This window comes from Thalassophryne amazonica, chromosome 4, assembly GCF_902500255.1.
Source record: "Thalassophryne amazonica chromosome 4, fThaAma1.1, whole genome shotgun sequence".
Classification (NCBI taxonomy): domain Eukaryota; kingdom Metazoa; phylum Chordata; class Actinopteri; order Batrachoidiformes; family Batrachoididae; genus Thalassophryne; species Thalassophryne amazonica.
The window spans coordinates 76,961,187-76,973,636 of NC_047106.1; the positions used below are offsets into that span (position 1 = coordinate 76,961,187).

The following is a 12,450-nucleotide window of genomic DNA, read 5'->3' on the forward strand; positions in this document are numbered from 1 at the left end:
ACGATTGGTTGTGAGTATTATACAGTAGAACAGCTGAATAGTGAAAAAATTGCAAAAGATACCGTCACTCATACATATAAACAGTCGAAGCTTGTATTGTAAAATGTCACAAATAAAAGATTATTTAAATCAGTTTAAAAATAGATTTAGTATTGTTGCAATCACTGAATCTTGGCTTAAAGATGATCTCATGGATGAAGTTCAAATGGAGGGATATGAGCTGTATTTTGTAAACAGAAGATATAAAAAAGGCGGTGGTATTGCTCTGTATACAAAAACAGATCTGATGTGTACAATTGTTGAAGAAATGACAATTATGAATGATGTCATAGAAATTGTAACAGTGGAACTTGTACATGAAACATCTAAGAATATTTTAATCAGTTGTGTATACAGAGCACCAGATTCTTGTGTTGTGAAATTTACAGATAAAATAATTGAATTATTCCATCAAATTAAAACAAAATGCTTTTTATGTGTGGGGACTTTAATATTAACATAGAAAGCTCCAGCTGCCAAAGATTAAGTGATTTTGTGAATTCAATGTATAGTTTGGGGTTATTCCCCTTGATAACAAAACCAACCAGAATTACATCGCAAAGTGCAACGGTAATTGATAATATATTTACAAACAGAACAGATGAAATTATCAAGAATGGGATCTTCATGACAGATATTAGCGACCATTTACCAATTTTTTCAATATTTAAATATAAAAATAGGTACAACAAAAAAAAAACTGATATAAACTTTAAAAGAGATAAGTCAGTAAAAGCCTTAGAGGCATTAAAATATGACCTTAAAAATCAAAACTGGGAAGAAGTTTATGTCAGTGATGTTAATGTAGCATATAACTCATTTATGAAAATATTGATGAAATCATACAATAAAAATTGTAAATTAATTGAAATTAGTAAGAAAAGAGTAAATAAACCATGGCTGACAAAGGGAATAAAAAATGCTTGTGCAAAGAAAAACTATTTATACAGGTGCTTTTTAAAATTGCAAACAAAGGAATCAGAACATAAATACAAAAAATATAAAAATAAACTATTAACAATAATTAGGAAACAAAAAAAAGATTATTACAGTGAAAAACTAAATAAGAGTAAAGATAATATGAGGGTAACATGGGGAATTATAAAAAGTGTGATTGATAGTGATGGAACAAAAGAAACTATTCCAAATTACTTTGTTAAGGAAAATAAAGAGATATATGATATAAAAGAAGTTGCAAATGGGTTTAATGATTATTTTTCAAATGTAGGGTCAAGTCTGGTGGGAAATAAAACAATAATAGAAGATAAATTATGTACATTGGTAAATACGGTCAATAGTATTTTCCTGGACAATGTGGAAAAAGATGAAATAAGAAATATTGTAAAAAACTGTGTAAGCAAAAGATCAACTGACCATGAAGATTTAGACATGATGACTGTAAAAAGTATAATAGAAATTGTTATTGAACCATTTACTTATATTTGGTAGTCCCATTATATAAAAATGGGGACAAACATAATTTTTCTAATTACAGGCCAGTATCATTGCTTCCACAGTTTTCTAAAATTATGGAAAAAGTTTTTGTAACAAGATTGGATAAATTTATTGAGAAACATCATATTTTAAATAATGCTCAGTATGGATTCAGAACAAAACATTCGACAGCTATGGCAATTATGGAACTAATAGAGAAAATATCAACAACAATAGATAATAAGGATTATTTTGTAAGTATTTTTATTGACCTGAAAAAGGCTTTTGATGTTATAGACCACTCAAGATTGCTCCACAAGTTACAACAATATGGAATAAGAGGTGTTGCACATCAGTGGGTAAAAAGCTACTTAGAAAATAGAAAACAGTTTGTTCAGATAAATAATACCAAATCAGAATTGTGTAACATTATTTATGGAGTACCACAAGGATCGGTACTTGGACCCAAACTGTTTATTTTGTATATCAATGATTTTGTGAATGTATCCAATGTGCTTGGCAGCATTTTATTTGCTGATGATACAACGCTGTTTTACTCTGGATCAGATATACAGGAAGTAGCACAAGTGATAAATACAGAGTTGGAAAAAGTTAAACATTGGTTTGATATAAACAGATTGTCACTAAATATTAATAAGACAAATTTCATATTGTTTAATGATAGAGCGAAAAAAAATAATGTGTCATTACAAATAGATGGAATGGATATACAAAGGGAAATTTTTAGGAGTCATGATTGATGAAGATCTTACATGGAAGTCACACATAAATTACATAAAAGGAAAAATTGCGAAAGCCACTGCTGTTTTGCATAAAGTAAAATATTCATTAAATAGTTATGGTTTATTAACATTGTACAATTCATTGATTGTCCCATATTTAACTTACTGTGTAGAAATCTGGGGATCAACATATACAACCTATATACAACCTTTATTTATTTTGCAGAAAAGAGCTTTAAAAGTGATTAGTAACAGTGGTTTTAGAGATCCATCTAATCCATTGTTTATTAAGTATAGGGTACTTAAATTTCATGATTTAGTCGATTTGAAAATATTACAAACGATGTACCAAGTTAATAAAAATACTTTACCAACAAACATTCAAAATATGTTTGAAAAAAGAGTAAGTAGTTATAAATTGAAAGGAATAGAAGTCTTTAAAAAAACAAGATTTAGAACCAAAGTAAAGGAAAGGAGTATTGCAGTAAATGGTGTCAAATTATGGAACAATATTAAATTAGATGTATTAAGTAAGTATGAAACTATGAAGTAAGTCAGTGGGCTGCAAGAAAGTCAAAAAAAAAAAAAGAGTAAACTGTTAATAATGTTTGGAGTGTCTTAAGTTTAAATGTAACCTGTCAGTGATGTAATCTATTAATTAATGGTCATAATTATGAAATGGGTCAGTGGTATGTGACAAGTTAAAGAAATGCAATCTGTTAAATAATGTTGACTATGATGCTGTATATTGAAAGATTGTATTGTTAAAAGGGGCAGAAATCATAAGACTTGTTCTTCTTTCTGCTCCTTTTCATTCTGGTATTGTGGTGCTTTTGTTTTTTGCTTTTCTGTTTTTCTTTTAAATGAATGAAATAAAGAAGGAATATGGGCATGTTTCTCCTACTATGGTGTTGGGCCTATATATCGCATACCAGGTATCATGGATCAGTTTGGATATGTCAAAATACTTGAAGAGGTCATGTTGCTTTATGCTGAAGAGGACATGCCCTTGAAATGGGTGTTTCAACAAGACAATGACCCCAAGCACACTAGTAACTGAGCAAAATCTTGGTTCCAAACCAACAAAATTAATGCCTCGCAGATGTGAAGAAATCATGAAAAACTGTGGTTATACAACTAAATACTAGTTTAGTGATTCACAGCATTGCTAAAAAGGCAGTTTGAACATGATAGTTTTGAGTTTGCAGCATCAACAGCAGATGCTACTATTATTGTGAACACCCCCTTTTCTACTTTTTTTTGCTAATAGCCCAATTTCTTAGCCTTAAGAGTGTGCATATTATGAATGCTTGGTCTTGTTGGATTTGTGAGAATCTACTGAATATACTGGTACCTTGTTTCCCATGTAACAATAAGAAATATACTCAAAAACTGGATTAATCTTTTTAGTCACATAGCACTACTATTATTCTGAACACTACTGTATAATACTTAAAGCAAAAATCATTCATTCATTTTCTGCCACTTATTCAATCAATCAATCAATTTTATTTATATAGTGCCAAATCACAACAAACAATTGCCCCAAGGCACTTTATATTGTAAGGCAAGGCCATACAATAATTATGTAAAAACCCCAACGGTCAAAACGACCCCCTGTGAGCAAGCACTTGGCGACAGTGGGAAGGAAAAACTCCCTTTTAACAGGAAGAAACCTCCAGCAGAACCAGGCTCAGGGAGGAGCAGTCTTCTGCTGGGACTGGTTGGGGCTGAGGGAGAGAACTAGGAAAAAGACATGCTGTGGAGGGGAGCAGAGATCAATCACTAATGATTAAATGCAGAGTGGTGCATACAGAGCAAAAAGAGAAAGAAACACTCAGTGCATCATGGGAACCCCCCAGCAGTCTAAGTCTATAGCAGCATAACTAAGGGATGGTTCAGGGTCTTAAAAGTAGAGAGGGTGTCTGTCTCCCTGATCTGAATTGAGAGCTGGTTCCACAGGAGAGGAGCCTGAAAGCTGAAGGCTCTGCCTCCCATTCTACTCTTACAAACCCTAGGAACTACAAGTAAGCCTGGAGTCTGAGAGCAAAGCGCTCTATTGGGGTGATATGGTACTATGAGGTCCCTAAGATAAGATGGGACCTGATTATTCAAAACCTTATAAGTAAGAAGAAGAATTTTAAATTCTATTCTAGAATTAACAGGAAGCCAATGAAGAGAGGCCAATATGGGTGAGATATGCTCTCTCCTTCTAGTCCCTCTCTAGCTTCAGCATTTTGAATTAACTGAAGGCTTTTCAGGGAACTTTTAGGACAACCTGATAATAATGAATTACAATAGTCCAGCCTAGAGGAAATAAATGCATGAATTAGTTTTTCAGCATCACTCTGAGACAAGACCTTTCTAATTTTAGAGATATTGCGTACATGCAAAAAAGCAGTCCTACATAATTGTTTAATATGCGCTTTGAATGACATATCCTGATCAAAAATGACTCCAAGATTTCTCACAGTATTACTAGAGGTCAGGGTAATGCCATCCAGAGTAAGGATCTGGTTAGACACCATGTTTCTAAGATTTGTGGGGCCAAGTACAATAACTTCAGTTTTATCTGAGTTTAAAAGCAGGAAATTAGAGGTCATCCATGTCTTTATGTCTGTAAGACAATCCTGCAGTTTAGCTAATTGGTGTGTGTCCTCTGGCTTCATGGATAGATAAAGCTGGATATCATCTGCATAACAATGAAAATTTAAGCAATGCCGTCTAATAATACTGCCTAAGGGAAGCATGTATAAAGTGAATAAAATTGGTCCTAGCACAGAACCTTGTGGAACTCCATAATTAACCTTAGTCTGTGAAGAAGATTCCCCGTTTACATGAACAAATTGTAATCTATTAGATAAATATGATTCAAACCACCGCAGCGCAGTGCCTTTAATACCTATGGCATGCTCTAATCTCTGTAATAAAATTTTACGGTCAACAGTATCAAAAGCAGCACTGAGGTCTAACAGAACAAGCACAGAGATGAGTCCACTGTCTGAGGCCATAAGAAGATCATTTGTAACCTTCACTAATGCTGTTTCTGTACAATGATGAATTCTAAAACCTGACTGAAACGCTTCAAATAGACCATTCCTCTGCAGATGATCAGTTAGCTGTTTTACAACTACCCTTTCAAGAATTTTTGAGAGAAAAGGAAGGTTGGAGATTGGCCTATAATTAGCTAAGATAGCTGGGTCAAGTGATGGCTTTTTAAGTAATGGTTTAATTACTGCCACCTTAAAAGCCTGTGGTACATAGCCAACTAATAAAGACAGATTGATCATATTTAAGATCAAAGCATTAAATAATGGTAGGGCTTCCTTGAGCAGCCTGGTAGGAATGGGGTCTAATAGACATGTTGATGGTTTGGATGAAGTAACTAATGAAAATAACTCAGACAGAACAATCTGAGAGAAAGAGTCTAACCAAATACCGGTATCACTGAAAGCAGCCAAAGATAACGATACGTCTTTGGGATGGTTATGAGTAATTTTTTCTCTAATAGTTAAAATTTTATTAGCAAAGAAAGTCATGAAGTCATTACTAGTTAAAGTTAAAGGAATACTCGGCTCAATAGAGCTCTGACTCTTTGTCAGCCTGGCTACAGTGCTGAAAAGAAACCTGGGGTTGTTCTTATTTTCTTCAATTAGTGATGAGTAGTAAGATGTCCTAGCTTTACGGAGGGCTTTTTAATAGAGCAACAGACTCTTTTTCCAGGCTAAGTGAAGATCATCTAAATTAGTGAGATGCCATTTCCTCTCCAACTTACGGGTTATCTGCTTTAAGCTGCGAGTTTGTGAGTTATACCACGGAGTCAGGCACTTCTGATTTAAAGCTCTCTTTTTCAGAGGAGCTACAGTATCCAAAGTTGTCTTCAATGAGGATGTAAAACTATTGATGAGATACTCTATCTCACTTACAGAGTTTAGGTAGCTACTCTGCACTGTGTTGGTATATGGCATTAGAGAACATAAAGAAGGAATCATATCCTTAAACCTAGTTACAGCGCTTTCTGAAAGACTTCTAGTGTAATGAAACTTATTCACATCTGGGCACAGAAGAAGCAGCTTATCCCACACTTCCCTATTCTCAGCTAAGTACTTTAACTGTTCCTGGGGGATCTCGAACCACTCCAAAGTTATATGGGAAATATAATCCATGCAGCATGTCCTGGGTCTTCCCCGGGCCTGCTTCCAGTTGTATGTTCCTGGAAGACATCCCTCAGGAGATGACCACAGGGCATCCTCACCAGATGCATGAATCACTGCAGCTGGTTCATTCTGATGCAAACAAGAAGCAGTTCTTCTCCAAGTCCATCCTGGGTATTCAAGCCTCTCACCCTGTCCAAGAGTGTAAGCCCAGATACCCAATGGAGGAATCTAATTTTTTTCTGCCATTTGTATCTGTGACCTTGTTCTTGTGGTCATTATACCAAAGTTCACAACCATGGGTGAGGATAGGAACGTAAATCTACTTCCATCCCTGTCTCCTTGAAGGAGGACATGTCAGTAGGTTTGAGGAGATCCTCAGTTTTCTTTCCACCAACTGACAATATCTTCTGTCCAGATAGCAGTTCTCCACCTTTGCTGAACACTGCCTGGGCTAAGAAACAAATCACTTGTGCCATTTGTCAGAAACAGAGCTGTTGTGTATTTTAAGCAAAGGACAGTGGCATACACTATTGATTATCAATTATCTATTGTTAACATTCAAGCTCATCCACAATGTTGCACCTCCATGTCTGTCTGACCTCCTCCATGTTGCCACTCCCTCTCATCCCCTCAGATCTTCCTCCACGTGACTGCTCCGCCCCCCACCCACCCATCTCACCACCATGGGGTGGAAAGCATTCGGCCATGCCGCTCAACAGCTCTGGAACTCATTACCACTGTTCTGTCGAGATGAGCTGCCCTGTCAAATTGATATCCTCGTAGCGCAAATTGACAGTTACGTGTGACAAATTGAGCTCCCCCATTGAGCCGAGCTCCACGTCAGCTAAACATGAAATTTTGCTGAGTAAAATTTACTGTGCTGCGATAGCATTTGATTCCAGTCTAAATAGAGTAAATTACACTCTATCATAGAGTGAAACAGCTTGACAGTTTTCACAGACTAGACAGCCCGCCCCCCCCTCAAACACTGGCCTGCCCTGCCTCCACTGCGCATGTGTCATTCCGGAGCTCAGCAGCCCGTCTGACACAGAGTCTCTCCACCCAAAGCGATCAAATGGATTAATGGGATTATTAACTATCAGATGACAAGGTAAAACATCTTGAATCATTCTAAAGTCAGTTTTAAGCAGAGACAAAGGCATTTAAGCAGAAACGAGGCTTGATTCGGTGATGCTTTGAAATGTCTGATGCGTAGTGAATGCATCAGCTAATAGCTCTTGTAACCTGCCACGGCCTCTGATTGCTACTTCCGTCTGTTATTATGGAATAATGATGAATTTATGTGGACATGATTGTTGTACAAAAGCTTTAGATAGCTGTCGCTGAGATCGATGATGACTGGAGTGCAGTTTTAAGCAGAAACAAGGTGATAATCAGTGAACCATGGCTGATGACGTATGCGCAGTGACGGCAGGGCTGACAGCGGACTGTTCGGTCAGCGACGCCGTCTGGTCAATGCAGGTGGTTTTACTCCAATAACAGTTGATTTTACACTATGTTGAGTTGATTTAGCTCTGTGATAAGAGTATATGTAACTCTGTTTGGACTGGGACCAAATGCTGTCCCAACAGAACAAGTTTTACTAACCAAAATTTCCTGTGTAACAACAACATTCTGCTTTAAAAGACAGCGTGTACATGCAAGCCTTTACTTTTTTAAATTGAAAAGACATTTATTACTGTATTTGTTATGTAAAGACAAAACTTACATGGGTTTTCTTCAGTACCGCACACCTCATCCATCATGTTGAGCTCACCCACTGACGAAAAGTAGAAAATCCATGTAAGTGTTGTCTTTACATAAAAATACAGGACTGTGTCTTTTCAGTCTTAGAAAAGTAAAGACTTGTATGTCCACATGCCGTCTTTCAAGCTGAATATTGTTGTTAGATGATGGGAAGCTCATTGCGACAAGGAACTCGACAGTGGGAGGTGCTAAAGTTCGGGGTAGAGGGAACTGTGCATGCATGCGCAGTTATGCAGTGGAGATCCTCTCGACAGGTAGATCATCTCGTCCACCTGCCCTCAGAATTAAAGCTCCTCATTTTTAAAGACTGCTTTCTTGAGCTGATCATTTTCAAGACCTAAATTTAACCAGTTTTTATTTCTTATGTATTGTTATAACTGTTTTACTGTTTAATTTGTATTTACCTGAGGCCAACATGTGGCCATTGGGTATTGCGAAGACCTGGTGTCCGTCCATCTGTCTGTCTGTCTGTTTGTCTGTGTTCAGCATAAGTCCAGTTATATTACTGCCAAAGTCTTCAAATTCACAGGGAACATTCATGGGACACAGACCTTGGACAAGTTCAAAGATGGCTAACCTGACATATTTTAAGAGGCATTTTAAGAGGTTAAAATGTCACATTCTGTTTGAATCTGTTCTGCTTTGTTTTTGAGTGGCAGGGAATGACATCCAATCAGAGTAGAGCTGCACCGTGACATCAGTGCAGGTCTCTTCAGAACCACTTTGCTTTGTTTTTATATACATGTCTCTCATATATTATGTAAAAGCTAGTGAAAAATATAAACACTTCTAAAACTGACAACGCCATTTTTGGAACCTAATAACACCTCTGAACTTATTTTGCGGATGTTAGCACAGACTGGTAGCTGGTAGGTCACAGGCTGGTAGGTAGCTGAAAAACTCTGTTTTGTTTGTGTGTAAATATAACCTCTTTGTCATATGTTATGTAAAAGATAGCGACAACATGAACTTAGTAATTAACAACTGCAAATTATAAAGAACACAAGGCTATACAGCTGAGGGTATTTTAGCATTGCATTATAGCCATTGTGTGGTGTTCCTGAGTGTTGAGAAAGGTGCCTATGAATAAAATGCATTATTATTATTATGTATGTGTAGTATTATTGTCTGTGTGAATAAAATAGGCTCGTTGTGTGTTTATAGCAAAGTGCTAAAACATTTTTAAAAGTGAGGCATAGTGAAGCAACAATGGCCAGGATTCTATTCAGTTGCTGGCATGATGTTTATAAAGTGCAGCAGAGGATGCATGCAGTTTGGTGACAGGTTTAATTGGTTGCATTTATCAAATACTGATCAATCAAAGAAGGCATTGATGGGGCCGATATGGATTCAGTCTGATTGAGACATCTCTTTTATTGCAAGTAAATAAACAAAGCAAGATGAGATGACATGAACTAAGCAATGACGAATACCTTTCCCAGGCCTCTTTCTGGCTCAGCGTAGCCCAGTATACATTGGGGGAGGCGCTCTGCAACACAGCGCGTTGGAAAAGGGTGTTGCTGCCTGGGGAGAGCAGGTGTAAACCCACACCTGCTGCTCCAGCACTCTCCCCAAACAGGGTCACCTGGAAACAACAACAAACCCCAAACCAATGAACACCTGTTTTATTATTTATTTGTTCATAGTTTGACAAATGAATGACATTTTCATGACAGAACATCCATGACAAGAAAAAAAAAAAAAAACTAATATTTTACATTTTTAGGGTCTCCTCCAAAAGCAGCAATATTATTTTCTACCCAGCTCAGGGCCAAACGCTGGTCCAGCAGCCCTGCGTTACCTCGAATATTCTTGTTGTCAGGAAGGGACAGGAATCCAAGAGCGCCGATTCTTTTGTTAACAAATAAAAGAAGAACAAATAGGCAAAACAGTCACTGATTAACACAATTAACAAATGAAAGAAATTCAAAGGGCACATGGACACAAATTATTCTGGAATTTCATGTTGACAGTAGCAGCATTATATCATGATTATAGCTCTATTTTTCAACAGCACAACTACCATCAAACTGTCCAAAGGTATAAATTATGTTCAGTGACTGACTGTTACTTCTGTCTTGTTCAGCAGACAGGCTGAGGAAGGTTTTGATCCCCCCCCCCCCCCCCCCCCACACACACACACACCCCGTAGTACTGGTGTGGAATCAATTCTGATATATTGAGCTGACTGATAAATCCTCACTTTCTGCATTCTTGCATAATCAATATTACTACAACTTATTTCTGTCTTTTGTTTTTATCCTGCTTCTTCATTTGTGGCACTGTTGTGATTAACTTGGTATTCATGCAGCTCTGTATGTACAGTCAGGTTCATAAATATTTGGTCAGTGACACAATTTTTGTAATTATGTGCCTGTATACCACCAACAATGAAGTTGACTAGCAGGAGAGAGCATATCTCACCCGTGTTGGCCTCTCTTCATTGGCTTCCTGTTAATTCTAGAATAGAATTTAAAATTCTTCTTCTTACTTATAAAGTTTTGAATAATCAGGTCCCATCTTATCTTAGGGACCTCGTAGTACCATATTACCCCATTAGAGCGCTTCGCTCTCAGACTGCGGGCTTACTTGTAGTTCCTAGGGTTTGTAAGAGTAGAATGGGAGGCAGAGCCTTCAGCTTTCAGGCTCCTCTCCTGTGGAACCAGCTCCCAATTCAGATCAGGGAGACAGATACCCTCTCTACTTTTAAGATTAGGCTTAAAACTTTCCTTTTCGCTAAGGCTTATAGTTAGGGCTGGACCGGGTGACCCTGGACCATCCCTTGGTTATGTTGCTTTAGACGTAGACTGTGGGGGGGTTCCCATGATGCACTGTTTCTTTCTTTTTTTGCTCCGTATGCATCACTCTGCATTTAATCATTAGTGATCGATCTCTGCCCCCCTTCTCGGCATGTCTTTTTCCTGGTTCTTTCCCTCAGCCCCAACCAGTCTCAGCAGAAGACTGCCCCTCCCTGAGCCTGGTTCTGCTGGAGGTTTCTTCCTGTTAAAAGGGAGTTTTTCCTTCCCACTGTGGCCATGTGCTTGCTCATAGGGGGTCGTTTTGACCGTTGGGGTTTTTCATGGTTATTGTATGGCCTTGCCTTGCAATATGGAGCGCCTTGGGGCAACTGTTTGTTGTGATTTGGCGCTATATAAGAAAAAAGTTGATTGACTGATTGATTGAAGTGGACAATACAAGTATGATCCATCTGTTCTTCTGTAGATGACCCATGGTCACAGAGGTACAGTGATGAAATGACATGAATGAGAAGCAGGACGCTCTTATGTTCACATCTGCTGGTAGCGTGTCCAGCCAACCCATGTGTGTGTCCCGCTCGACATGTGTGTCTTGTGGATGGTGGACACACAGCTTCATGTGGAACAGAGCTCACATGGGTGACGTGATTTTGCATGTTACAACCCCAATTCCAATGAAGTTGGAACGGTGTGTAAAATGTAAATAAAAACAGAATACAATGATTTGCAAATCCTCTTCAACCTATATTCAACTAAATACAACACAAAGACAAGATATTAAATGTTCAAACTGATAAACTTTGTTGTTTTTGTTCAAATATTTGCTCATCTTGAAATGGATACCTGCAACACATTGCAAAAAAGTTGGGACGGGGCAACAAAAGACTGGGAAAGTTGATGAATGCTCAAAGAACACCTCATTGGAAACAGGTGAGTGTCATGATTGGGTATAAAAGGAGCATCCCCAAAAGGCTCAGTCATTCACAAGTAAAGACCATTTTGTGAACAACTGTGTGAAAAAATATTCCAACAGTTTAAGAACAATGTTTCTCAATGCTCAATTGCAAGGAATTTAGGGATTCCATCATCTACAGTCCATAATATAATCAAAAGATTCAGAGAATCTGGAGAACTTTCTACACGTAAGTGGCAAGGCCAAAAGCTGAAATTGAATGCCCGTGACCTCCGATCCCTCAAGCGGCACTGCATTAAAAACCAACATCATTGTGTAAAGGATCTTACAGGAATTGGGGTTGTATGATCTGATGGTCTGGATAACCTGGGGCAGCCTGTCAGTGTGCACGGCGTGTGTGCACGCACGCTGCAGCCCATAGCAACAGTGATATATGTTTTTATGTATGTCCACGTGATGACAGCAAGCAGACATACGCGCGTCACAATGGACAGTTTTTAGTTCATGTCCGTCCAAACACATTCGGTGTTCCCCAGCCGTGATGTCCAGAACCACAAATCTCTGCAGCCGCTCCTGTTGGCAGCCACACCCCCTGTCAGTTCAGCACACACACCAATGTGTCACTGTGTTGAACTTGAATT

The 12,450-nt window shown here is 38.0% G+C and overlaps 1 protein-coding gene across 1 annotated transcript in view; it reads right to left on the reverse strand.

Moving 5' to 3' along the window:
• Positions 1-12,450, reverse strand: part of LOC117508375 (cholinesterase-like) — a 124,400-nt gene that overhangs the window by 37,551 nt on the left and 74,399 nt on the right. The window contains exons 4-5 of the mRNA XM_034168126.1: positions 9,859-9,991; positions 9,574-9,725 (exon numbers count right to left, since the gene is read on the reverse strand). Of these exons, the coding sequence (XP_034024017.1) occupies positions 9,574-9,725; positions 9,859-9,991 (285 nt within the window). The remainder of the gene's footprint in view (positions 1-9,573; positions 9,726-9,858; positions 9,992-12,450) is intronic.